Raw genomic sequence first — 27393 nt, forward strand, 5'->3', positions numbered from 1 at the left:
TTTAAACTGCTGAGTGAAGCTAAAATTTGAATAGCAGATGTTGGACCCAGTAATTATAGCTACTGAAAGTCTGTTTGGAACAAGAATGTGTTATTAATGACAAATATTCTAACTTTAAATTTAGCCTTTCTTCTGTTTTCTTTTCATCTGTTTACACAGTGAAGGTGAGCATAAAGATTAGGAGATAATCTTCAAATATGAAACTAGTTGATTTTTCATGTGCAAACTGCAGTGGCTACTGTGTTTTTGCTCAAGAAGGATTTGTTTTAGTGGTTGATATGAGTTTGTCTGATTAGTGAAAGGATTTTCCCAGTATGCTTCCATGTTTTGTTTGAGTATGTGGTTACATTTGTCTGCTTGAGTGTTCTTATAGTAGCTTGCAAAGCCACTTATGTCTTTTGCAATTTTACGTTTTGTCACATGCAAACCACAAATGTCATGTATTTTATGTATTTATGTATTTATAATTTTTCAAATATAGTTTGAAAAATATATTTGTATACACACCTTTTTGCTGCAATCAAAGCTGAAATATTTTCAGGTTTTGTTTTTGTCAGCTCTGTGCTTCTTTGCAAAAAAAAAGTTCAGTTCAGATTATATGGAGATGGAATGTAATGGCACATAGTGTTTAAAAGTACCCAGATCATTAGCAACTTCTTTAACTTTTTCCTGCTATTTCTACAGATTTCCATGTGAATTTATGTCTGTATCAACTCGTTACATGAACATTATTTGATCTAACCCTTTTGTTGCAGCTGTGAACATGTTTTTAAAGCTTCTGTCCTGATGGAAGGCAAACTTTTGGATTATAACTTCATAAACGGAAGTTATAATCCGTTTATGATTTTTGTCGCTTAAGTTCTAACGAGTTTTCCTCCAGGATTTCAATGTATTTAGTGATTTCCCAGCTGATAAAAGGGATCCCCACAGCATAATCCTTCTACCTCTGTGTACACAGTGTGGACAGTCTGTGTGCCTTCCTTCACATGGACTATTTTGCATGCAGACCAAGAAGTTTAATTTTAGTCCATCCACTTTACAGTTGTGCAAACGGTCCATGAAATCCCAATAAAACACATAGAAATGTTTTATTGTGTGGTTGCGCTGTGTAGAAACTCTAGGGGTGTGAATACTTTTGTAGGGCACTGAAAGTCTGTCCAGATCTTTTATTACTCTCCAGATGCGCTGTTGCTTGTCAGCGTAGCAGTAAAAATGACCTAGAATGTGTGAACACTCAATTTTATAGAGCAGCGATTCAGAATAACTTCCTGTCAGTAATACTTTAGTTGCTCGTCAAACAGCAACAGCATATTTTTATCACAATTATCATGATAATTTATCAAAAATCATGATTACTTTCTCAGAAAATCTTTGTATTTGATACTTACCCATGTCAAATATACAGTAAGATCTTTGAATGATCAGATGGGTTTTAAACAGGAAACCTATATTTACTTAGTAAATTCCAGCTTTTGAAAGCAATTTTTTCCCCCCAGTTCTTCAGATCGAGCTCCCCTTTTCCTCTGCTCTTCTCAGACTAAAGTATGAGTTGAAGAAAAGAATTTTGCAGCACTGCTCAAGCATTCCTCTGTATATTTTTAAAACGGTCTCTAACCAAAGCACTGCCTGTGGCTTCATAGGAAACGAGAATTGTGCTGTGTAGTCATTCCTTTTTGCTTCCATGCTTCAAGATTTTATTTTATTTTATTTTTTTAAATGCAGGCCTGGAAAGCAACATGTGTTTGTGTTTACTTCAGTCAGCTCGAATATCAATAAATGCCAAAGCCCTTTGCAAGAAACGGCCCCTGTGGTTGGCTATGTCTAAGTGTGAGGCATTTGGGTTTTAAATGTCTGGACAGAATACGATACTAACATTGAGTTCTAGAACATTGTTTTTTAATGCTGTGGGTCTCTGAGCTTGTTTGGCACCATCTAAAAGTTTATCTGAAGAAAGCCAAGTTCCCTTTCTGTCTTACATCCATGCTCATGTTTTGAATTGTCTGTTTCCATCTCCAGACCCAGCAGCCATGGGCTTCATCATCTCACCCTGGTCCCTCCTGCTCATGCCCTCTGGCAACATTTCATTTACAGACGAGTATGTCACCCAGGAGGACTTGAGGGCTTTCACAGCCCCAGAGGTCATGGAAGGCAACCCCTTGAATTCAGTTTCTGACATTGAAAAGGTATTTCATGCTTAGATCATTCACACTGGGACAGAAACCTCTAACATTCTTTGTTATATCTTTGTCTCGATGTATTTCTAGCCAAGGTCTTTGGTGCTCTCCCTTAAATCAACCAGAGCAGAGATGTACCAATCAAAGCTTTCTGAGCCATGTCATTCTCTTTTACCTTGAGAACAAAGATTCTTGAGAGATTCCCAACATTTCCAAACCCTGCATAATTCACAAAAGTCGAAAGTTTAAAAGGATAAAACAGAGCAACGCTGCTGTGAAGTTTTCATCGTTCTGTTATCTGCTGAACATTTTCCTCCTTTAAGCAGGAACATAATTCAATGGCCACCATACCTCTGTAGAAAATGTGGTTTCTTTTTAAACAGCCTCCGACATCTTTGTTCTTCCTTTTACTTTATTCATTAAAAACATCACAGATATTGAATTTAGTAAATACCCAGTAACACCTTCCACTTCAAAGTGTATTGTTATTAATGCTTTTGCTGACTCGAAAAAGGATGGGAATTTTGTGCGTCTGACTGGCAGGATCCGTTAAGCAATCAGCTGATTCCGGTCACTTGGTGATTCCTCATGCATGAAGTCAGAGGAATCCTATGCAGTTTTAGGATGTAAAACATGATTTTGCCAGCTTTTAAAGTCAGGGAAATTTCAATTTTAGGTATTGTATTTGTTTGTTTCTTCAAATATCTTTATATACATCTTCTGTCTTAATTTTATATGCTTGTTAATTTGTTTCATGTTGTGTTAATCCTTTTTTCACTCTAAGCCAGCTACTTCTGAACTGTTCTCAGCATATATTTGGGCATTTATAATAAAAACATTTGTTACATTAACCACTTTTTTTTTTTTATAAAAGGTCACATGTAATGAGGTTTGTTATAGAAAATGGGGATTTCAGCTATTGGCAGAAACCTGTAGTTACTGGTTACTTGAAGACGGGTTTTAAGTTTGGTAATCTAGGTATAAAAGTACTTGACTTAAATGTCATATATAAAGCTACCAATTTAATTAGCTCAAGTTAGTTTGTTTAGACTTTTAGTGGGAAAATTGGTCTTAAAAAGGACTCAACATTTCTTTTAAAGAAATGTGTGGTAACTCTTTAAAGAGAGAGCTGGAACATCTCATTCTTTCTTTGACCTATGAGCCGGCCATGATGTGGATTTAAAATGTAAATTAACCCTAGCGTTTGTCAACAGAAAGTAAAGCTGTAAATGACTCTCTGCTGTGCATCTATTTTTAGTGGTGTGCGTGTGTATGCAAATGATAGACGGTGTAGTTTGGTTGAACTTGTCCTGACGTAACGTGCCAAACTGACACGTTGGCAGAAGCCGGAGTTCTGAGGAAGCACGCCTCATGTCTGTAGTTAAAAGACTCACTGCAGCCCTCCTGTTTCAAATCTGCCACTCTGGTAGAATAACTGAAAGCTTGCATGACTGAAAACCCATCTTTGGCTCAGCCCCACAAACCTCAAACAGCTTTGTGCTGAGTCAGTTTTCCAAGGCTGGATCTGCCTCTCCAGCTGAGTTATTTCAGTGCAGAAGTTATAATCTGTTTCCTTCATTTTAAGACCGAGTGCAAATACATGTCAGCTGCAAGAGCCAAAGTTTCTTTTGCTGTTTTCAACCTGGTGTTCTGTGCTCGCTTTAATTCCTCACTGTCTCATCTTGCAGATTTTCTGAAAGTGTTAGTGTGTCTTTAAATTTGCACTCTGTCTATTCCTGAAGGACCTCAAAGGGTACGGTGCATTCTTTGGCAATCCCTGAATTATTCTTTCCTCTACCAAGCCCAACATTCGGGGGAAGTAATTTCTCTCCAAAGCAATGAGTATATGGTAATAACGGGAAAATGGAAAAAGATTTTGGGATTTAACGTGAAAGACCTCATCTATGTTCTGTGTGGAAAATTAATTCAACTTTAATCCTCTTTGTTTGTTTTGCCTACTTCTCCTAAATTTAACCTTGTTTTTATCTACAGCCATCAACCTTCTTAAGTATTTTTTTTTCCATTTTCACCAAATTGTTTTGTCTTTTTTTGTTTTTCTTTTTTTTTGCACAGATAGATTTATTAATAGTTTTTTTTTTCCTTCCACAGATGCATATGTATTCACTGGGAATGACATTATTTTGGGGAGCAGACTATCAGATCCCTCAAAGTCAGGTAAATGTCATAAGTCAAATAAACACAAAAAAGGCTTCTGTCAATATTTAAAAACCTCTTTTCTTATTTTTTCAAAGACTTTAGAGTCTAATATCTGCCGTTTGTCAGCAAAACTATTGTAGTACTATTTCCTTTGGTTAATATTTTTGCAACTCCAGCCTAAACTTGTTGCTTGCCTGATTACACTGTCACAAATACAGCAAGTAAAAACTTGGAAACAGTCCAGATGCTTCATAACAACGTGTACCAATATTTATTTTTGTTCCCCCATGACGCTATCTTAAAGTCTAATCTTGACGAGAAAAAATGCTGCCTGGAAATAATGTCTGGAATGTACTTGCAAAATGAAGATGGTCAGGTTTTTCCCCGCATCTTCATGACATGTCAGTCAGGTGCGAAACACGTCAACATTTATGAGGAAATGCTTCCCATGACCAGCACTGAGGTTGACTTCATTGCAACTGCAATACGTGTCATGAAACAAACGCAGCGTCTACTTTTGTCACCATTTAGTTTACCTAAAAGCAATCTGATCCAATTTGCTTAAACGAGAACTAAATGACAACTGTTTTGTTGGAATGCCCTCCATCTGTTACCTTGAAACTAAAACTAAAAATATCAGGAAAAGGAATTTGAACATTACTCTGATGCGTCGTTTATTCTGGGAAAAGGCGTCCTATGAAATACCTGCCTTAATTGAAATAGTTGCATCTTATTTCATATGGTAGAATTATAACACAGATGATGTGAATGTCATAAGCTTTTAAGCAAACAGTTGTTACTGAAACCTTTGATTCTGAAGACAAATGAAGTGCTTTTACAAAATGATGAGTTTATACCTCCTATAAAGACCTTTTGGGTTTGCAGTCCTTTATGATCAGCTTGGGAGAAAAAAAATACTTTTTTGTCACCAGAGTTATGCTTATAATTTTAGTTGTTTTTTTTTTATTTTTATTATTATCTAAAATGCATTTTAGATTACTCTTTATATGTAAGGTACATTTAGTCATGCGTACAAGATGATTTAGAAAATGAATGCTAATTTACACTCAGATCAGATAAAAGTCCTGCCTTTTATAATGGTTTCATTCTTCGTTGGGTTTTCTGTGCAGCCCATGAAGCTGGGGGAACACCTCAACGGCCTACTGCTCAACATGTCCGATGACATTACGTTGAGTCGGATGTCGCTTCGCACGGTGCTGGACATCTGCAGCAAGCACATCAGGAACTCCACCTGTGACCCTCCTTTCTCCTACATTAGAAAACTGGTCCGGCTGGTGCTTGGCAGTCTCTCTCAGGTACACACTTCAGTTTAAATCGTGAGGACGATTTGTGTGTCAGCTGCAGAAAAATGGGTCTCTCAGTCATGAAAAGATTCATTTTTCTCCACCAGTTCCACCATGTTATCATTGTATTGTTTCTTCAACTCTTCTTTTCTTAGCTGGATGGTCTGGTGACAGACAGAGAATCTCTTCCAGAGCGGAGCAAGGAGATTCGAGAGAGGTTGAGAGGCAAAGGCTTGCCATCCGGTAAAATGAGCTACATTTATACACTATGAACACAAATTAGCTAAAGTCTTCTGTGCCGTTTGAGTTGCCTAAGTCACATTGCAGTGGCATATGGAGTTATAATTGAGGTCTTTTTGCTTGTACAGAGGTCCTTCTGTTGTATTTGGCATTGTTGGCCATAAAAACTTACCATTTATGCAGTCAGATAGGTATGACGCATGATATGTTTTAAGTTTAAGCTGTACTTTACGTTTTTGGATGGTTGCAATAATGTTATTTGCATGGCAGATTGTCTTACAGTCGTACCTCCAGGCTAAGCACTAGAGGCCTTTCCTGAAGATCGGCTTTAATGGAGTGAAACTAATAACTTCATGATCTGTTTTCTTTTCATTGAGTTACGAACGGGAGTATTTTTCCCTTCAAGAGCTTAGTTTAGCTCAACAGATCTGCAGCAACAAAGCAAATAAATGCAGCTTCCACGACTTATATTCTGAGGAATGACTTTTAGAATAGAAAAGACCTACAAGGAAACACCAAAACCTCTAATTTAAACTGAGTTCAGGAAAATATGACTGAACCTCCTCGGTGGTTTTTGAGCATTCCGGCATTTCTCCAGGCCATGGAAAGGACAGCCAGAGCGCACTCCAGATTATGTAAGCACTGGATGATATTGATTAGATTCATATTTTTGAGTCACCAGTGAAGCTGCTGGTCTGCTGTTTGTATCAGCGCTTTGTTTGTCTGGTTGAACAAAAGCATCTTTCTTTTAAAGGAGCAGATCACTCCCTCCTGCATCCTAGTTGTTTCAAGTTGTAGCTGCTGCTCAGGTTTCTTCTTATTATTATTATTACTATTATTATTATTATTATTATTATTATTATTATTAATATTATTATTTTGCCCATATAGACACTGTATGTCTGCTTTACAAAAGTTTTGATACCCCTTGAACTTCTTCAAAGGTTCTTAACTTAGAGACACACACTTTTGTATTCACAAACATTTGTATTCTGTCACTTTTGCTCTAATACCAAAGAATAAATTCCAGAGCAACAAACTGTCCCAATATAAATACATGTGTCTCTGTGAAGAGCACAGGCAGGACAGGAGTAAAGTTGTCTAGAAGTTTTATAGGAGAGTTAGGTTATGAAACATTATTCCTAAAGTTAAACATCTCACAGAGCAATGCCCGGTCTTTCTTCTGAAAATAGGAGTAAGGCACATCAGCAATTAGGACTGATAAGAAAAGCACTAATCAGAAAACCAGCAAAGAAGATAACCGAAAGCTGCAGAGATCCACTGCTCAGTCTGTTAACAGGGCAATTATTAGTTGTGTACTCCACAGTTCTGACCTGAAATGAAGGAGTGATGAGAAGAACGAATTTGTTCAATAGAGACCTAAAAAGTTGTTTTTAGTCGGGTCATATTCAGAGAAAAAAAATGGAAGAAGAAACTGTAAACCACACTGAACACACCGTCCTCGCAGTGAAACATGGTGACTGTAACAGCATCAGAGTTGGTAGGAAGACAGAAATGAATAGCCAGCGAGAGTGGAAAAACAAACAACGTGCTGGAGACTTGAGGTTAGGATGGAGGCTCACCCTCTACCAGGACAGCGACCCTAAACAAACAGCCAGAGCTACAATGGAATGGATTAGATCATTGCATATTCTTGTTAGAGTGGCACAATTGTAGCAGGGCTTGAAATATGTTGGTATGAAGACGTATGAATACTTTGGCAAGGCATTGTCTTAAAAGCCATATGGCAGTGACATCTGAGTTGTGCAGCTGAACAGCCATTGATGGAAAAAGACGTCCGAATCAATTCAGCTTAAAACAGCAACCTGCCTTGAGCATCCCTACCTTTTAGACCGGAGCATATAAAGGCCCCCATCCACAAATTTATGGATGAAAAACATATGGAAGCTAATAATCACTTTTTCCTGAGTTCACTTCTCCATGTAGACATAGTCTAACTTCCTTTACTTACTTCTAGCTTTGGTTATAAGACCAACATCTGGAGCAAGTTTACAAGGTTGTTCTGATTGCTACATTTATTGCCTTGTCTTTGCATTTACATCATCTAGAATATCAGATTTAAAAATTGGGAACATTTAACTGGTTTTACATTTTAAATTAATGTAACGTAATTAATAGCAGAGCTAGGTACTCATTGTGAATATATCTGTGTTTTTTTATTTATATCCGTCTGTTGGTTGTCATCGATGCTTAAAGAATGAGTAATTCAGCGTTTTAGAAATGTGACCAATTTGTGTTCTTCAAAAGTTAACGACATTTTCTTTCTCAGGGAGGAGTGCCGCGCCCAGAGTTTTGGAGCGCTACAAAGCCAGAACTCAGGAGCAAGCGGCTCTCAACCGGGGCCTCAGTCGATCTATGGGCTCGCTGCCGATACAGGACTTACTGAAGGGAGACGAGGGTGCAGCTCCCCACAGTTCCCTGTCCGACTATCACACAAACTCTGACTCTTCCACAGATCTCTACCCCAGAGCCCCCTCACTCCAGCACCAGCTTTCTTACCCCTATCTGCACCCGCTGCACCCCCAGATGAAGGGCCGGCCTGTGGAGCTGGACCGTAGGTCTTTACCCTACCAAGTCACAGACAGAGGGCCGAGTCAGCCCAGAAAGACCTGGGCTTCCTCTGTGGACTTGGCTTACATTGACCCAGAAGCTCTTCGTTTTGGAGCTTTGGAAGATGCCCGGAGAGGAAGCAGCGTCTTAAGCACGCATTCTGTGGGGAGGCGGAAATCACCTTTGTCTGTGGCCAAGGAGGTGGATTATCGGTACTCTGAGTTTGGTGAGCTGAAGGGCAGAATGCCTCATCACTTCTCTGCCCTGTCTGTCGGCTCTGGGCTCCCTGCCGCATATGACAGGATCAAGGAAAGACAGAGGAAACTCCAGGCACTACAACAGGCGGTAAACGGTGAGTAATGCTGTCATGAATGAAATATATATGTACTGTGCTCTGCACAACTGTGAATCTTCTGCTGTCACACTGTTTGATTCAATCCAGATCCTTGAGTTCAGCTCTAGAGAGGGAGATTTTCATAACTCCTCCATGTTAAGAGGGTTTTCAAAAATGCAGAAGTGATTCATTTTAAGTGTTTTAGTAGTTATTCATAGTATTTATATTTTTAAATTGTTTGCAAATTACTAGTGAAGTATTTACCCGGGTTATTCCATGACCACTGCGACAGACTGGCGACCTGTCCAGGGTGTACCCCGCCTCTCGCCCGGAACGTTAGCTGGAGATAGGCACCAGCACCCCTCCCGACCCCACTGAGGGACAAGGGTGTTCAGAAAATGGATGGATGGATGGATGGATGGATTCCATGACCAAGTACCGATAAAACCGTTGTCAAAAATGTGTGCTACTGCTCCTTTTCTGCAGAATAGCTTTATTTAAACCAGGCTTTCGTCATCATGTGATTAAAAACAATCACTCTTTTTGCCAAAGGGTCATTTATAAAGTTACAATATACTGTTAGAATCTCAGCCAACTTGTGAGACTTTGTGTCTGAGTCTCTCATCTTTTTAAATAGAGCATCGTCTTGAAACCAAGATGCTCTTAACTTTTACCTGGATAATACAGGTAGTAATAAAACTGTCTATATCCTACCTTTGAACTTTGTCTGTTCTACAGCAGTGTTATTCAAAAGAAACAATTATTTTACTCATTTATCTTTCATTAACTTATTCATGTTCAGGATTCACTGTGTACTGTGACTGTCATTAGTCAGGAGCTGAGCACATGACACATTTTTTGAAATGTATTTTTAAATATGTGGTTTTTGTCACTTCTAGTTTATGCTTATAGTACATTTGGAAAGTATTCAGTTCTTCACTTTTTCCACATTTCTTCAGTTCATCCTTTTTACGGGTCATGTTAAACAAATCTTCAAACCAATGCCCATTATGGCAATTTAAGATGTTTTTGAGTGTTTTGCAAATTTGTTAAAAATGTAAAAGTCAGAAAACACATTTGCGTAACTATTCTCAACCTTTGCTTAATACTTTGTTGATGGAGATGAAATTTGAGCTGTTTGCACTGATCATCCTTGAGATGCTTCTGCATCTTAAATAAAGGTCACCTGCAGTAAATTCAGCTGATTGGACGTGATTTGGAAAAACTCACACCTGTCTATATAAGGCCTTACAGTTGAAAATGGTCAAACACCAAGCATGAAATAAAAAAAAAAAAAGTAAATGTTTATAGACCTCTGGGACATCATTGTCTTGAAGCACATGTCTGGGTAAGGATCCAGAAATACTTGTGCTGCTTTAAAAGTTCCAATGAGCTCAATTACCTCCATTATTGGTAAATAGAAGTTTGGAGCAGCAGGACTCGTTCCAGAGCTGGACGAAATCAAGCAATCTGGGACAGAACGACCTTAATCAGAGAGGTGACCAACAACCCAGTGGTCACTCTGACAGAGCTCCAGCGTTCCTCTGGACAGAGAGGAACGCTCTCTGGATTGGTGGATTGGCCTTCCAGAAGGACAAACCACCAATCAGGCCACTCTGTATGGTAGTTTTATCAAATGGTATATGAAGGACTTTAAAACCATGAGAGACAAAATGTTCTGGTCTGATGAGACAAAAATTGAACTCTTTGGTGCGAATGCCTGGGTCATGTTTGGAGGAAACCAGGCACAGCTCATCACCAGGGCCATACCATCCCTACAGTGAAGCAAGGTGGTGACAGCATCACTTCATGGAGATGTTTTGGAGCAGGAACTGACAGACTATTCAGGATAGAGGGAAAGATAAACACAGCAATGTACAAAGACATCCTGGATCAAAACCTGCTCCAGAGAATCTTGACCTCGGATGGATAATTTTTCAGCAGGAAAATGATCCAAAACATATGGTACAGAGCTCAAAAGAGTGGCTTAATAACCACCCTGTGAAATGTCCTGGAGTGACCAAGCCAGAGTCCAGAGTTGAGACTCATTAAACATCTCTGGAGAGATATGAAAATGACTGCACAGACGAATCCACCCAACCTGATGGCGCTAGAGAAGAACTGCAAAGAAGGTTGAGCCAAACTTCCTAAAGTTAGGTGAGCTAAGCTGGTTGCAATATTGAAAAAGACTGGAGGATGGAATTGCTACCAAAGGTAAGTATTAAGCAAAGGCTGTGAATACTTGCGTAAATGTGATTTCTTGGTTTTCTATTTTTAATAACTTTGCAAAAATATTTTACCCACATTGTTTGAATAGGGTATTTTTGTGTAGAATCTGAGGAAAGAGGTTAATTTAATACATGTTGGAATAAGGCTGCAACATCAGAAAATGTGGAAAAAGTGAAGCAGTGCGAGTACTTTCCAGTTGCACAGTAATCAGTCCCTTGGAGATCTTTCCTGCCTGGAACATTACCCTATCTATTGATTACCCTCTCTGACTACTTCTTCTTCCTCTAAATAAAAATCAGTTTTCTTATCTAAAGAAATGGAACAAAACAACTATTTAAATATTAATTGCATAGTTTTTTGTTGTTTTTTTTTGGAAGATTTCTTTTTTTTTCTTTCTTTTTGTAGCATCTTGTTTCCATTAGACAGTGTCTTTGTATTTCCGAGTGTCTTATTTCACAAAATTTGATGGTCATACACCATCAGTCTCAGACGATAGTCATGGAAGCCTTTGTTTGAATTTTGTGAGGCTCTTAACGTTTGACGGGTGTCCTGCTAAGTCTAAATCAACACACTATTGTTAGTGTTTTCTGAAGGTTGTCACCGGTTACACGCCGCTAAAAAACAGAAAAGGCACAAATGACGTACATTAAGTCTTTCACCACCTACCTTTTGAATACAGGCACTGCATCACATCCCTCATAACAAATGCTTTGTCATTATATTGCACAATATGTGTTTTTTTGTGTGAAACACCGTAGCTAGGTCGTGTTATCATTTTGTAATAAGTGTTTAACAGAACATTGTCTGAACTTGAACTGTGATCCTCAGCATTTCAACCCATAAGCCGTGTGATGTTTTGCTTCAGCCCTGAGACTTAATCTTTTATGTCAGTGTTATTCAGCGTAGGAAAAATGGGAAATTAGACAGTGTAATTAATTGGCAATTTAAAGCTGATTATATTTGACAGATGGAGAGAAATGTGGACCACAGTGGGATGATGTGAGCAGCCAGGCACTTGGCTACCAGCTGTGTATAGGAGTTGAACTGCTATATGGGTTCAGAGCTGGTTATTGGCTGAAGGGAGTATCATTAACATTGGCCACTCAGCAGTGTTTAGACAGAATGAGTCAGTGGCACGAAGGTCACCCGAATTACTGTTCTAATTAAAGAACACCATAATTCTAGCCTTTACCTTATTGTCACACGTGTTATGTGCAGCTATTCCTTTGATGCACCTCTGTTGCTTACTAACAGAGGTATAGTGGAAAAAACTGTACCGTTGCATGCTTGGGCAAATCACAATTGCTGCAATTGTGTAATTACCTAGTACAAAGCCCCCCAGAGTTTCTGTTTCTCTCAAAAGCTTTTTGTATTCTTGGTAAAAGCTCCATAGGGAGGCTGCTTTTAGTCACTGACTCACATGTACCTGTGTGGGTTTGAAGGTCATCTGGTGACTATGAAGAAAGGATTAGGGTTCAAACAGGCATAAACTAATCTGCTCTCTTCTATACTTTCCTTTCATTTCCTTATTTTTTCCAGACCCCCACCACTCTTTTTACTCTTTACTTGTAGCCTCCCGACTTTGCCGGCAGCTACTTCTAGCAATACAGCATTATTTTCTATAGATGTGCCTTGGGGCCTTTCTTTTCTCAACTTCTTGATCACAATTGAATTCCACATTGATATGACAAAATAATAAGACAATTCATTTTTATATACATGATAAAGGAAGCAATCAAACTATGGCTACTATATTTGTCCCGTTTTTGAATACAGTTTTCAATAAAACCAAACGTTTGCGCTTTACAGTGCTTGTTAAACATCTATCACTCTATTACATGTCGAGCCCCAGCTCGTAATAGTCAACTTTTTACTTGACGTAGGTTCAAGCACTGGTGTTTCTCGGTAAATAATTGAAGGTGTTACTAGAAAACTGCAAGACATCAGAATAGAGAAGATTTTTACACTTATTTCAATGGGATTGTATTGGAATACTAAAATCCCTAAGTATCACGCTCAGTATTTTATGAATGCTATCTATAACTTATTAAAATTCTTCCATCGCTGCAATGTCACAGCACAGGTTTTATTAAAATGCTGCTCAAATGTTACAGGAATTGGCTAAAATTAGCCTCACTTTGTGTCATCCTGAGCTGTGCAAACACTCGGTTCAGGTCACACGGATGAAAATTTCCTCACCTTCCTTGGTTCAGCTCCAACTGACAGAAGTCCAACTTGCCTTTTGATTAATTCAGCTATTAACCTAATTGGCACATTTAAACACTTATACAAGGTTTATAGAGCTTTGAACTTTTATCGTCATTTCCAGAAGTTATCATTAAATTTGAAAAACTAAATAAAGGGTCTGTAACACCATGGCAAAAGTAAAGGCCAAGACTGTTTTCTCTAAGGTGGCAGAAACAAGAACGGTGTTCTTTCTCGTCAGGACATTTCATACTTTACAAGAATTCAAGTGTAGAACTGCTGGGAGGACATTATAGGTCCTGACTACTTGTGCAATATGTCTTAAAATTTGATGTGGTAGTTATTACACTGTGAGTAGCTCAGCATTTGTAGTTCTTCACCAAGCAAGAAGAAAATTCTGCTTGCCATCAGGTAAAAAGTGTTGAATATTTTTTTGATACTGTAAAGCATATTAGGTTTCATTTGTAGAGACCAGTTGACATTTCTTTTCATAATGCAGGTAATACACAAATTATGTATTTTTATGTCATGTTCACTGAAATGAAAACAACTGAGCTAAACAGAAACGTCAACCACAATGACTTATTCCATCCCTAATATTGCAATTTGATATTTCTGTTTCTATGAGCAATTATTATTATTAAGAGGGAGTCATGGAGATGTACTTTCTAACTTCTAGCAAATCAGAATATCTCCATATTTTTTATGTACTGTAATAATTTAATTAATTTAAGCACGATATTGTCTGTCGTTTGCGCTGACTCCCATCACTGCTTTTGGAGTAACTTAGCGACTTTTACCAAAAGTATGTGTTGGATTGGTTACATTTAGTTTTTACTTGGGCAAATTTAAACCACTACTTTCACTTGAACTTGAAAGTTGCAACACAGTATTAGTCCGCCTTTGCAAAATGCCTGTGCGTCATTAGGGACACACACCTCATGAACATGATGGGGCATGATATTTAAAAAAAAAAAATTCTAAAATTACAGCAACTTAAGAATACAAGTTGTTCTGTTGAAGGCATTCAGTTTGATCAAAGTATTTTCAAGGAGTGCATAAAACAAAAAGGGAGGGGTTGAAAAAATGCTTTTATTTTCTGTCTTTGTTTTTCATCCCCTGGTCAGCATAATACATTTGGACCGTTGTAGGTGGTATAGTTCTTTTTACCTTCAAGCTGCTTTGGGTTCCTGGGCTTTCAGAATGGAAAGAGTTGGTGAAGGATTTGGCACAGGCTCCAAACCAGCCCAGCTAAAACAGCATAGCGCCACAGCCATAGGAGGCGGTGGTGCAGTGTATTAGACAGAGTACCATGACATTTTTATTTAGTTTTTATTTTCATCAAAGGAAAGTAGAAATAGTTTTATTTCAAAAAATCAGTTTTCAAAGAAGCCCGTTTTATTTTTTGTTTGGAATAAACAAAAGAAGGAAAATTGGAAGGATTAGATGTGTGTATTCAAAACATTAAAGGAGTTGAGGATGTTAACTGGAAGAGTTCCCCATGTTTTTCTTGTTTCTGTTCTTTTCTGCAGTAAAGTGATGGCACAGGCCGTTTGTCTGTCTCAGTTTGCACAGAGACTTCCTCAGAGCTTCTTTTCCTCCTCCTTTGTTCAAGTCTTTGTGTTGTCCACTTGCCTGTATGTGCAGAGGCATGTTTCTACCTGGCCACCTCTTTGTCTTCCAGCACCTTGACGACTCCAGCCCCTCCCCCCCTTTTTTCCCAAAAATGCTTTAGTCTTCAATGAGTAGAAACTTTTCCTCGCCTACCCTGAAGCTGTAATTGGAGTCATGCATGGCGGATGAGGGAATTCCTAAGATTATTGGACTTTTCCGGCTCTTGGCAGCAGGTTATGCAGCTTTGAGCTGAGGTCAGGTCCAGTATGGAAAATGATAAAAGGAGACTTGTAGATGAAAGAGGCGAGATGGTTGTTCTGAGTCAGTGTAATCACAACACTGCCGTGATTATTTTCCTAGGCCCCTTACTTTGAAGATTGTACTTTGGAAATTGTTTGGAAAAAATAACAGATATTAATAAATGTTTTGTAACTATTTCAGCTAATTTTGTAATCTTAAATCATGCTAAATCTTATTGTAATGCTCTCTACAGCATTCCACAAACATTGTGAATTTTGTGAATAGACATATACTTACTTATGTGATGCTTAAAAGTAAATGTATATAAAACCAAAACTATTTTTTTTTTCTATTCAGCTGAACTTCTTTGGAAGGGTGAGGTTTTCCTTTTTACATTTGTGGAATGAAACTTAAAATAATGCCACAAGGAAGTGCTATTTCATGTAACCTGTTTTAATGCACTTTAATTAGCAGTTTGCCCTTTTAACAAGAGCGGAGTAGTTATAAAACAGCACTCACTTAATAAGGGTGAGATGGTTTTTCTGAAAGTCGCAGTATTTCAGCCAGCTGACCAGCAGTAGTTTAGATGAGAAAACTCAGTTTTCTGGTTAATCTGCAATCTGTCAACCTTCTGCCCTGACTTGAAGCAGTTCAATAAGCTCAAATTAATTGTTTTTCAGTTGAAATTGAAACATTTTTCTCTTGCATGTATTTTAAAATCCCCTTTTGGTAGGAGCTAAACGGGTTTAATTCTTTGTCTGCGTTATATTTTTTCTTCACCCATTAGGTTTTTAAAGAACTGCCATATCAGGTTATCTGGGCAAGTGACTGCATGTGTGGGTAACTGCATGAGTTGGTTTTTGGGAAAATGTACATGTTTTTTTTTTTTTTTTTTGTCTTAACTGCATGGGAAAACCGCACAAATGAACCACCTTCTGAACCTTTTCAACTGCGTGATTGTGTAAAGGGAACTCATGATTCACTGCAGTAGAGGACAGGAAAATTATCTTAGGTGACTGTTTGACTTGCTTCTAAGATCAATTCAGCTGCATTTACTTTAAATGCGCTTCCTGAAGCTGTTTGCCGAACTGAACAACCATTGTCGTCATGAAGAGAAGAAAGCTCGGCTGTATTGTGAAACGGAACAGAAATTCTTGAGCAGTGACTGAAGAATGTGGTTTATTCAGGCTGTGCAGCTGACACCGAGGAGCAGGACTTTCAGGTTCTGTGAACTTAGCAGAAAAACACATGACACTTTGGTTAGGGTTCAAAGTTTATTGTTTGTGTTTTCTTCTTACATCTGAGTTACGTTCATTGCAGGGTTTATGAAGCAATACCTTTGCGGAAACATGTGTTGAGCTGGTCTCTGCTTGCTGTGGTTCTACCAGTTAAGCAAGCAAGAGAAACGCTAAAACCCTGATTAAAAAACTTGACAAGAGGCACGCCTACACACACGGGGTGAATCCACCTTCCTGTAGAGCTTCATATTCCTTCTTATTAGCAGTGTTTACCAACAGCATGACTAATACCTGTATCTGTTCTTCGTTGTGCTGTCGTGTTCAGTGTTACGGAAAAATCTAAATGTGTTTTCGAATGGCTTCAGGGGATGAAAGCATGAGTCGCTCATCAATTTGTTTGTCAAATTCCCATTATAAAAAGCGACAAGGTTTTTGTTATGGAGTTTCTGTTTGATGTGGAAGTGCAATCGGCTTCATCCTAACATAAAAATGTACCAAACACATCAGTGTAACCATTATGTAGTGTCATATGCATGGTGGTTGTGTTTCCCCCCCGTTTGATTCATGATCATGATTGTTTTATTGTTTCTTATTGAGATAAATGTTATTCTTTCAGACCCTGTTCACACCCACCAAAGGTACCACAGTGACTACAGCTCATCTAGTGAAAGCCCATCAGTGGCCTCTTCAGATCCAGACTGCAGGCTAGGTAAACAATCCTTAAATCTTTCAATGTTTTTGCATCAAACATATAAAGAGGCAGAAATTAATTTTATTTAGCTCTATATACTTACTTTAAACCTATATTAAATTATTAAACTAACAGCTGAGAAGACTTAAGAAGCAATTCCAAAACCAAACCCTGTTTTAAATTTATTCATTCCCTTTCTATTGAAATATATTTAAAATCATGGCAACCGAGATACGGAAAAGCTTACAGGGTTTAATTTCTCTTAGTGTGGTGCTGTAACGTCATGTCACTTTACTCACACATATTCAGTGGATGTCAGCAGATTTTATTCATACTCCCGGCTTTGTCTGACTTAAGTGTTCTGAAACCACGATTCTGCTCAGACATGTTCATGCAAGTTTAATCGCATCACCTTGTGGGTGTCGGGAGAGGTGTGTTAGATTGATAAAACTAAACGCGCTGCTTTGTGCTCGCCTGTGCAGCTAATATTCCCACATCTCTTGCAGCTAAGAAACCCGGCGAGGTGACGAGGTACGGCTCCCAGCTGGCGCTCGCAGAACAAGACGCCCTGTCACTGAGAAGCCACAACTCACAGAAACACAGGTAGTAAACACAGGCCCGGTGCAGCTGTGCATCAGAAGACGTATTGTCCGTCACAAATTGACACCCTGGAAGTTACTGCTGCTTGGTATTCCTCCGCTCAGGGTAACTCAATCCTAGCAGAAGTTGTTTCACGCTGATCCTTGTCAGCAACCCCTCTTTGCTCTCCAAAAGGTATGCGAAGTTCTGTGGGAAACAGACTTCACTGTTTTGTTGAGATTTTCTCTGACAGGTGAACACAAAGTAAAACCTAATTGTTTAGTGGAAGGAACATGATGCATGCATTGAAACCTGCGGTAAAACAGTTTTCTCCCAGGTTGCCACGTATTTCGCTCCATCCATCTTCCCATGAACTGTGACTAGCTTTCCAGTTTCTGCTGAACTAAAGCATCCAAATTGCATGATGCTGCCACCACCATGTTGATGTGCAAAGTTGACTTTCTGCAAAGCACAGCATTTTTTTTTAGTCTCACCTGATCAGAGCAGCAGCATTCCTTCACGTTTTCCTGGTCTCCTGCATGGCTGAGCAATCTTGATTGACATTTGTGGTCGTAATATTGCAACATGTGAAAAAGTTTAAAGGGTCTGAATTATTTTCAGTTTATCTTTGTTTAAACCTATTCCTAACTGGGCATCAACCTTAAAGCCATATTAGGTTTCATTTTGTCTGAGCATTTGGCTCATCCTGGTTATTCCATAACACTGAGATTCAAAGCCATGCAAACTAATTCACAAGCCAGAATTGAGAATAGCACACAACTTTGAACTTTGCAAGGAAGAAAATCAAATGCAAACACAAGGAGATGCAAATTCCACACACACACCCAGAACCGATTTAGTACGAGCCACTCTGCTCCTGGATGTACTTGGCGTCATCTGTTGTTTTTTTTTCTTAATGAGTATTGGGAAGTCAGAATTTCCTGAGTAAATGGTAATATTATGAATAGACTGCTTTTTGCACATGCAGGGTTAATTTATTGATTTTTGTGTGAACATCCCTGTCCTGAGAAAACATGATGCGTCTGTGAGTGAGCCTGTGTTGACTAATGAGTCTGTCTGTTGATGATGATGAGCTGGTATCTGCCCTTCCTACCCTCCAGTCAGCAGAGCAGCATCAGACAAAGCTGTCCCATTTTGGTCCTCTGGGCCACACACAGCTGGTTTGGCACAGCAGGATCGCCTCATGCCTCAACAGTGAGGTCATCTGATGTGACATTTACATTCAGTCCTCTTGATCTCTCTAATCTCTGGCATCACAGGCCTGAACAGCCTGCTGTTGCTATGCCTTCTCCCAAAGAGAAAATCATTTTGATCTGTCGCTCTGTTGCCCCCCCGTCTCTGTTGGGGTGGGGAAAAAATAAATAAATAAATCCTATATTTTGTGAAGCTTGTGTGCAGTTTGCCACAGACACCTACAAAGGCATCAATCACACAAGAAACTGCTGAGCTAACCAACTAACATTTGGTTCCCGTAAGGCTAAATGAAGGGCCTGCTGATGAAAGTGCCGAGATGCTCCTCCAGAGGCAAGAGGAGGAGGTGCAGCGGCTGCAGACGCAACTGGCCAATAGGCTTTCCAGGGCCAACTTCTACTCTGCAGACGAGCCCCTGCTCCAACCTCAGGCTTCAGCACTTGACCTTCAGGACCCTCTTTACGCTCCTCTATCGCTCCGCAAAACCAAGGTTTGTATACATTGTGAGTCATTGCTTAAAGATATGCACCAAAAAAAGATAACTGTAATCCATCATAAAGACAGCTGTTAAGATACTAATCCAGAAAGCCCTAAAAGCCATCATTTATACACCTCTCTTTCAGCTTAACCCCCTTTCCCCTCCCCTACATGCAGGCAGCTTGAGGCTTGTTTATAATGCAGTTTTTGATGATTCGTGTACAAATTTAAATTGCATAAGCTCACTTGCCACAAACTTGTTGATTCCGTGCTTATTTGATGTTTTGCAAAAGCCGCTGACTGCAGTGTATAATTCATTCCGACCTTTGTGGGGTTAATTGTAAATACATGTGGGAATTTATGAGTTTGCTCAGATTTATTCCATCAATTATTGCAAATTTAGTAAAAATGTTTGTTGGTAAATGCAAAAACAAATTTGCTGATGTTGGGAACACATTCATGTGTGAGACATTCTTCCTCGCATGTTTGTGGTGTGTTTGTTTAATGTGATTTAGGATGTCGGAGTTACCATTTGGAAACTTGAGTTTGTGCACAGCCACGAAAAGCTGCAAAATATAAACTGAGTGAATACGGCTTTCTGTGATTGCTTTTTCTCTGTGCATTACCGACAGAGCTATCATGGACCCGAGTTTGTGAAGATGGCCAGCGAGCCATCGGTAACCTTATCTGTGCCTTCGTCACTCATGGTGAGATTTTAACTCTGCTCTTTCTTCAAATAAAAGTTTAACTATCCGTTTTGGTAACTATTGCTGTTTCATCCCTAGCAACCGAAACGAAGCAAGGTGGAAGAAGTGCAGAGGAAGGTGGGTGTTGTGCTCCTGAATGGGCAAAAACTGGAGCTGGGCTGTGACCTGAAGGCAGTTTGCAAAGACGTTTTTGATATGGTGGTGGCTCACATCGGCCTCGTGGAGCACCATCTCTTTGGCCTTGCATACCTCAAAGGTAATTTGGAGATTTTGGGATTTATATATTTGTAGTTGTATATCTCTTGTCGTTTTAGTCACAGTCACCTGTCTTGTGAGATCTATTTTTTTTGTTTTGTTTTGTTTTGTTTTTTATCTATCTTGACACTAAATTCATCCTCTTTAATACAAATATATGGTGCTTTGGAGAAGTATTCATACCCCTTAAACATTTCCATATTTTGTTACATAAACTGAAAGATGAGTTTATTCTACTGGATTTTTAAGGGATCAACACAAACCAATCATCTGTCCACAAAGGACATGAAATGATTGTCAGCATTTTTACTTATAAAAATCATAAAAGTCTTGTCTGTTGTTGTATTCCACCCCCTTTTCTTCACCACCTAATCAGATTATTGTCTGTGATCACAATCAGACACTACTTTGTTTTTTCAGTCTGATTTATTTTCCATTTTCACTCTGTCATCTACTTTAATTCACTTTGTCTCTAAAAAAAAAAAAATAAATCCCACACAGAAACTGAGTTTTTCTTCGTCGAATCCGATGCCAAGCTCACCAAAGTAGCTCCTGATGGATGGAAGGAGCATCCCAAGAAAAGAAGAACCGACGTGCCTTTTAACCTTTTCTTGCGGATCAAATTCTTCCACGATGATGTCAACCTCATACAGTAAGCATATATTTTTACTCTGAGTAACTCTGCTGCCCAATATATGGTTCCCTGGGACAGCACAATTAACATTATATAATATCAAGATCTATTTGACACTTTTTCTCTTAAATCTGTGTGGAAAACAGGCATGCTATGACCAAACATCAGCACTACCTACAACTAAGGAAGGACATCTTGGAGGAAAGGATGCGCTGCAACACAGAAAATGCCTTGCTTCTGGCTTCCCTGGCATTGCAGGCTGAATTTGGTGACTACCAACCTGAGGTAACCAAGATCATGTTTGAGTAGTTGAAATGGAAATGTAAACTGAGTTGGATATATAGAATATAAATTTTGACCCTCTTATTCCATGTCACAAATTCACATAGCTACATATCTTTATCTATATGCAGCTGGTGATATAAGTATTGAACACATCACCGATTTTCTAAGTAAATGTATTTCAAAAAGGAGCCATTCACATGATATTATAACCAGGTGTTAATGTCTGTGCTGCAGCTTCATGGGAAGACGTATTTCAGGCTGGAGCACTACCTGCCAGTGTCCATCTTGGATAAGGTGGACCAGACGACTCTCCGGGAAGAACTGCCTAAACTTCACAGTAACTACTATGGCGCATCAGAATCAGAGGCAGAGTTTGAGTTTCTCAAGGTTAGGATCGTTTTATATGAATATATAAAGTGCTCTAACGCATTGAATTTGAAACTTACTGCTATTTGGATTCCATAATGTATAATAAATAAATAAACAAACACAATACTAAGTAAGATAATGATTGTATTTCTTAGTAAATAGCTGATACTATCTCTTAGTAGCTCAGTAAATATTTAAATATTTAAATATTTACTAAGAAATACTAAGTACATACATTATAAATGGAGTTTGGTCTATATATAAAATCCAAATTGCTAATTCTTCTCAATATTTGACCTTTTTGTGGATCTTTTATTTGTCTCAATTACTTTATTTACTTATTTATTTATTTAGTGTGTGTGTGTTTTAATTTTGGGGTATTTAACATTTAAGAACCCTCCGTGTTGTTTGCCTTAAAGGCGAGCCAGAGGCTGGCTGAGTATGGAGTCCATTTCCATCGAGTCCTTCCAGAGAAGAGGTCTCAGTCAGGCGTCATGTTGGGGATCTACTCCAAAGGCGTGCTCATTTTTGAAGTCCTTAATGGAAATCGCACCCCAGCGCTGAGGTTCCCCTGGAGGGAGACCAAGAAGATTTCCTTTGCAGTGCGCACTTGTCTCTTATTTTGAATCTCTTTAAATAATATCAGTTTTTTTCTGGAAAGATTATATTGAATGTTTGTCTATTTCTTTCTTTCTTCCTTAAGAAAAAGAAAATTTGCCTTCAGAACACATCGGATGAGGTCAAACACCTTTTCCAGACCGACAGCAACAGGACGTGTCAGTATCTGCTGCAGCTGTGTTCGGATCAGCACAAGTTCCACCTGCAGTCGAAGGCGCGACAAAACAACCAGGAGCTGCAGGATCTCGGTATGTCTGAAGCAGAGAGTCACAAACATCTAAACGTCAAGCTAGATGGAGTTTGCAAATCAATTTGGCTAGCTTATGAAACTGTCGGCTTGTATTTGTGCAGCGGGAATACAGCTATTGTTTTAGCACAACTTTAAAACTCTGTATTTCTGCAGCTTCAGTGATCTGGGGAGAGAGGTCTCTGCCGAAAGCAATGAGAACATTATTTAAAAAACTGTGAAATCACCTCTTAGTTGTCAACAATCTCAGATGTTGCATATTAAAATAGTTTTGAACATTAATCAATCTTTGTGTGTACCATATTGAATAAAACAGGCCGAGAAAGAAAAATGAGCTCCAGTGAGGAAAATAAAATGCAGGAATGTTTAATAATGACTATCAAAACTATGAGCAATAATTGTACTACAATAGCTGTGCCTTACAGCACACCAACTCCATGGAAACAATCACAGAATAAAAGCTGCAAGAGCTGTCATAAAGGAGCACTTATAAAATACAAAATTCTGGGAGTTTGCTCTATTTTTTATTTTTAATTTTAATTTTTAATAAACACAATGTAAAACATGTCCAGCAACATTGCCAGTCTAAATCTCTAGAAAGTGACTTAATCTTCTACTGTCCTCTCTCCAAACCTGAATTAATTCAGACATCCATGCGTCATTTACCAGCCACTGATATTCATCATGTTCTACTGGGTTTAAATGTTACACTTGCAAACAAAAACACCACTTAATCCTGACGTATATTTAAATGTTGTCAGAACATATCTGCAGAGGAGATTTACTTTAGAAGTAACTGAAATAAAAGGCTGGGAATATTCAACCAGGTAGAAACATCCTCTTATACGGCTTCACCTCGAAGGCTCAGGATACTTTCAAAAGTACAAACCTACCCAAGTAATCCAATTTGGTTCTGAATCCTCCAGTAGAAACGAGTAGAAAATATTTTGCATTTCATCTTCTCGTTCATCAGAGAACTGCCCCTTGAGCAGCATGCAGTACTCCGTAGACTCTCAGGGTGGAGACACATCAGCCCGGATAGCACGGCCCGTCAGCCTGGCCCAGAGCTTATCCACGCGCTCCAACCCGGACCACCTGAAGAGGATCTCCTACTCGGAGGTGGCTCTCAACAAGACGCCGGCCGGCTCTGTATTGGTCCACGACGAGCTCCACCTTCCAGGTTACAACCCGCTGGCCTCCACCGCCTTTACCAATCCACGGTTGATGAGTCGGTCCCACCACAACCTGGCGCAGATGTCGGAGCCGGAGCAGAACCCGGTGTTGGATTTGCTCCGTTCGTCAAACGCCAGATTGACGCAGCCCCAGTTAAACCAGGCAACTTCCAATTTCCAGCAACGTCAGCGGGCAAACTCAGACACTGACTCAATTTCTCATCTTCAGGACAAGTAAGTAAATAAAATGTAAATGTTAAGAGCTAAATGCATTTTCTGAACACACAAAAGTGCATATTCTGAGGAGAACCAGTCAGATTTTGGATTTTTACAGCTTTATTTTATGAATCATTTGTCCAAGTTACTTATTTAGATGGGCCTCGAGTAGGGCTGGGCAATAAATACATTTTATCGATTAATCAAATTTTCTATTTGACGATTTATTTTTTGGAAAATCAAGTTTTTGTTTTTTTGGTTTGTTTGTTTTTGTTGTTTTTTTTTTATACCAATGCACTCTGAGTTTTTGTAGTTCATAGTGATATCAACCTGCCCTATCATCTTGTTTCACAAGCATATTTCGTAGTTTGTATTTACTTCAGCTTTAAATTCAGGTCAACTTCCACAAGAAATAATTGAAATAAAAATTAAGTTTCTGTCATTTGTCATTTATTTTTAAGAAAGAAAGTGAGGGGAAAAAATGATTAGAGTCAGATTTGTTGTGAAAAAAATCCATTCCTCCCAAGCCTAGTCCAGTGTGTGTGTTTGTGGGTTGTTCCCTTAAACCCCTTTGTGCTGACCTTAGCACACAGTAAGATTATTAAGTGAGGATTTGTTTCAGGAACCTAACCTGTGCTTTGACTGTAGAGACACAACAGACGGGTCTCTGCCTCTGCCTAATTGACTCTCTGGGGGGAATCTCTGTGTGTGGGGGTACACAATCCCCTGTGTCCGTGGGAGGCTGTACCTGGCTCTGCATTTGCTGGTTTATTTAGGGCTTGTCAATTTCACGTTGCCAGGAACTTCTAATGCATTGAGATTGCTTCGAACATTTTAAATAAACAGCTGGACTCTGAGAAACGGTTCGAGTAAAGCACTTCGCTTTATATTGCATTTGGTTTCAGTTGTTTAGTTTTTGCCTCCCTTGTTCAGTGCTGAGCACAATCAAAGATGATTAACACTGGAAGGTGGAACAGCATTCCCTCCCACCACATTTTGTTCCCTCTGGCTTCAAACGGATCTCTGCAGTTGTGAAACCTTCATAGAAACATTTAGCTGAGTTTTATCTCTTCAAATAGAGATTAATATTATTATTATCTGGAGAACGTTATTCATCCCTCTATTACTTCATGCTTGAACTATTTCAATTCCCTACATGCTGGTCTGTACCAGTCTTCCCTCCACCAATTACAAACTTTCCAGAATGCAGCGCTCTCATCTTCTGAAGGAAACATTACGTCCAGTGCCTCCCAGTCCATTTTAGAATCAATTATAAACTTTTATTGTTGGCTTATAAAGTTTAAAATGGTCTTGTCCCACCATATTTATGTGGCCTTCCAAGCATTTACACTGCAGTCAAACAACCAGTTCCTTTTTAAATGCTTCAAGGTCTAAAGTGAAATAAAAAAAGCACTGAAGCTTCTGTGGAGGCTGAAACAAAACTGTTGAACGGAGTCTGGGATGACGTTGCTTCATTTTCCTTCAAGTATTTTTTGTTCAAATGATTTTTAAAGCACTTTGGTTATGTTTTTTTTTAATGTGCTGTATAGATAAACTGCCATCTTTCTGTCTTTCTCAGGTCTTTGGGTTCAGTTCTCCAGAACAGCCCATCATGGCACCTCAGTCAGTCCAAAAAGGAGTCGGACTCATCTTCCATTGAGGACAATGGCCAAGCATATGTAGTTGGTAAGATTCATTTTGAGATTATTGCAAAGAAAACAGAATATGAAGATGTTTTCCTCTAAAGATTTCTTGCTCAGTCTGTAGACTGGATCTTTGTCTTACTCCAGCATTTACATGGCTGAAGTAAATTTTTTCCACATTATACTGAGGTAAAAACCTACTTAACTGTTTCCTCAGTATCAGAAGAAACAATTCTCTAGATATCAGTTTTTTCTTTTTCTAGTATCCAATAAGAAGAGTGAGCAAATCTACATAAAAATCCTTTATTGCAGCTCTTACGGAGTCCCTCAATTCAATAACAAACTTAATTTACTTAAATTAACTAAAAATAACCACAAAAAAAATAATAATAGAGATATATTTTTATTTAATATTTCCTGAATGCAAATGTATTTATATATATATATATATATATATTATTTGGAAAAAGCAAGAAAAGTATTGAAATATTTTCCTAGTGCACTATTTCAAAAGCAACCATAGCCTGATCATCAACAGAAAAAACATATCTCCTGTACAATAAATAAAGAGTGAATCACTAATGGCTGATCTCTTGTTTGCAGGTGTCAGTATGCTCAGTTCCTCTGGAGCTCCTTCAACTCCAGCTTCTGCTAATGGTATGCATGATGTATAAAAAAAAGGATTTGGGAACCTGCACTAAAACATGACCATTTTCTTCTTCTGTCAGTTGACCGTGCATGACGGTACAATCTGGATACAAACCAAAAATAGACGTCTGTAAATCTGACTTGTATAATCTAAAATTGAGCCTTTGTTCTGTTTCTGCTGCTGGCCTGTGGATCTGAACTTTGGCTACAGTCCCACTATTTAATAGCTTCATGCATGTCTCTCATTTCTTCTTTATTCTCGCTGCTGTGCTGAAGTCGGAGTCCTTCATCACCACTCTGTTTTCATCTAGATTAATGGTTACTGTGTTTTTTTTTGTTTGTTTTTTTTAATACGGTCGGGGTAGCCTACAGTTGATCCAGCTAATATTAAGAAATATTAAGAAATTCAAAGAAGAGGAAGTGTCTCCTGACAATGAAATATTTAACTAAAAATGCTACTTTTCATTTTACTTTATTTTATTGTACAGATTCTTTGAAGAAAAAGCTGAACGAGCTGCCATCTCTAGAGAGAGAGATCACAACTGTAAACTTAAAGAAAGATGCGAAATATGGGCTGGGTAAGAATCCATATTCATATTAATTTGTGATGTTTACTTCACCAAAGAGAGAGTTTCTCAGCATACAAATGAGCTCCACTTTTATCACAAACAAAGATTTTAATTAATGGGCTGAAATGGTTTAAACTCAGTTGGATTGAATGGACTCTGGAAGGCAACATACATTTTTTTAAGCCTTTTTTAAGTTACAAATGCTTAAGTCTGAACTTTGCTCATTCTTTTACCTGTGTTAGAACATGGCTTGTGGTAAACTTTGTTGAAATGTGTGTGATGTGGGGAAACAAAATAGGAAATATTATTACTTCTGCAAGTCTATATTTGTGCTTGTGGATGTTGTAGGGTTTCAGGTTGTTGGAGGGGAGAACTCTGGCCGTACAAACCTCGGTACTATCATTAGCTCCATCACTCCTGGAGGTCCTGCTGATCTGAACGGACTTCTGAAACCTGGTAGGAGTCTCGTTCATAGAGACCTTATTTTTATATCCTGCTGTAAATTACTCCTTTGCTGTATTACTTTGTTGTTAACACTGACTAATTGTTTCAGGTGACCGGCTGATATCTGTGAATGATATAAACCTGGACGGCTATCCTCACGATGAAACGGTTAACATCCTTCAGAGCGCTCCTGATGATGTCACTCTGGTTGTGTCTCAACCAAAAGAGAGGCTCTATCAGGATAAACGTAGGGACATAAATCTGTTTAGGTTGCAAGTAAAATGTCTGATTATTTACGTTCCTCTCAGGTTTACATCACTG

General features: G+C 38.7%; 1 protein-coding gene across 7 annotated transcripts in view; it reads left to right on the plus strand.

Moving 5' to 3' along the window:
- ptpn13 (protein tyrosine phosphatase non-receptor type 13) overlaps positions 1–27393 on the plus strand; it is a 46377-nt gene that overhangs the window by 7023 nt on the left and 11961 nt on the right. For 6 of the 7 annotated variants that reach the window (XM_015051346.1, XM_015051348.1, XM_015051350.1 and 3 more), the window contains exons 3-23: positions 2017–2183; positions 4284–4349; positions 5462–5647; positions 5791–5878; positions 8166–8798; positions 16923–17015; positions 17504–17600; positions 19074–19278; positions 19898–19972; positions 20051–20228; positions 20729–20879; positions 21008–21146; positions 21381–21533; positions 21935–22117; positions 22219–22381; positions 23354–23786; positions 25348–25454; positions 26015–26068; positions 26548–26637; positions 26977–27084; positions 27182–27319. In XM_015051346.1, coding sequence (XP_014906832.1) covers positions 2017–2183; positions 4284–4349; positions 5462–5647; positions 5791–5878; positions 8166–8798; positions 16923–17015; positions 17504–17600; positions 19074–19278; positions 19898–19972; positions 20051–20228; positions 20729–20879; positions 21008–21146; positions 21381–21533; positions 21935–22117; positions 22219–22381; positions 23354–23786; positions 25348–25454; positions 26015–26068; positions 26548–26637; positions 26977–27084; positions 27182–27319 — 3507 coding nt within the window. The remainder of the gene's footprint in view (positions 1–2016; positions 2184–4283; positions 4350–5461; positions 5648–5790; positions 5879–8165; positions 8799–16922; positions 17016–17503; positions 17601–19073; positions 19279–19897; positions 19973–20050; positions 20229–20728; positions 20880–21007; positions 21147–21380; positions 21534–21934; positions 22118–22218; positions 22382–23353; positions 23787–25347; positions 25455–26014; positions 26069–26547; positions 26638–26976; positions 27085–27181; positions 27320–27393) is intronic. The other variant, XM_015051351.1, reaches the window with a different exon arrangement.

The sequence above is a fragment of the Poecilia latipinna genome, unplaced genomic scaffold (genome assembly GCF_001443285.1).
Source record: "Poecilia latipinna isolate Pla-1442-1.1 unplaced genomic scaffold, P_latipinna-1.0 Scaffold1041, whole genome shotgun sequence".
In the NCBI taxonomy this organism is placed as follows: Eukaryota; Metazoa; Chordata; class Actinopteri; order Cyprinodontiformes; family Poeciliidae; genus Poecilia; species Poecilia latipinna.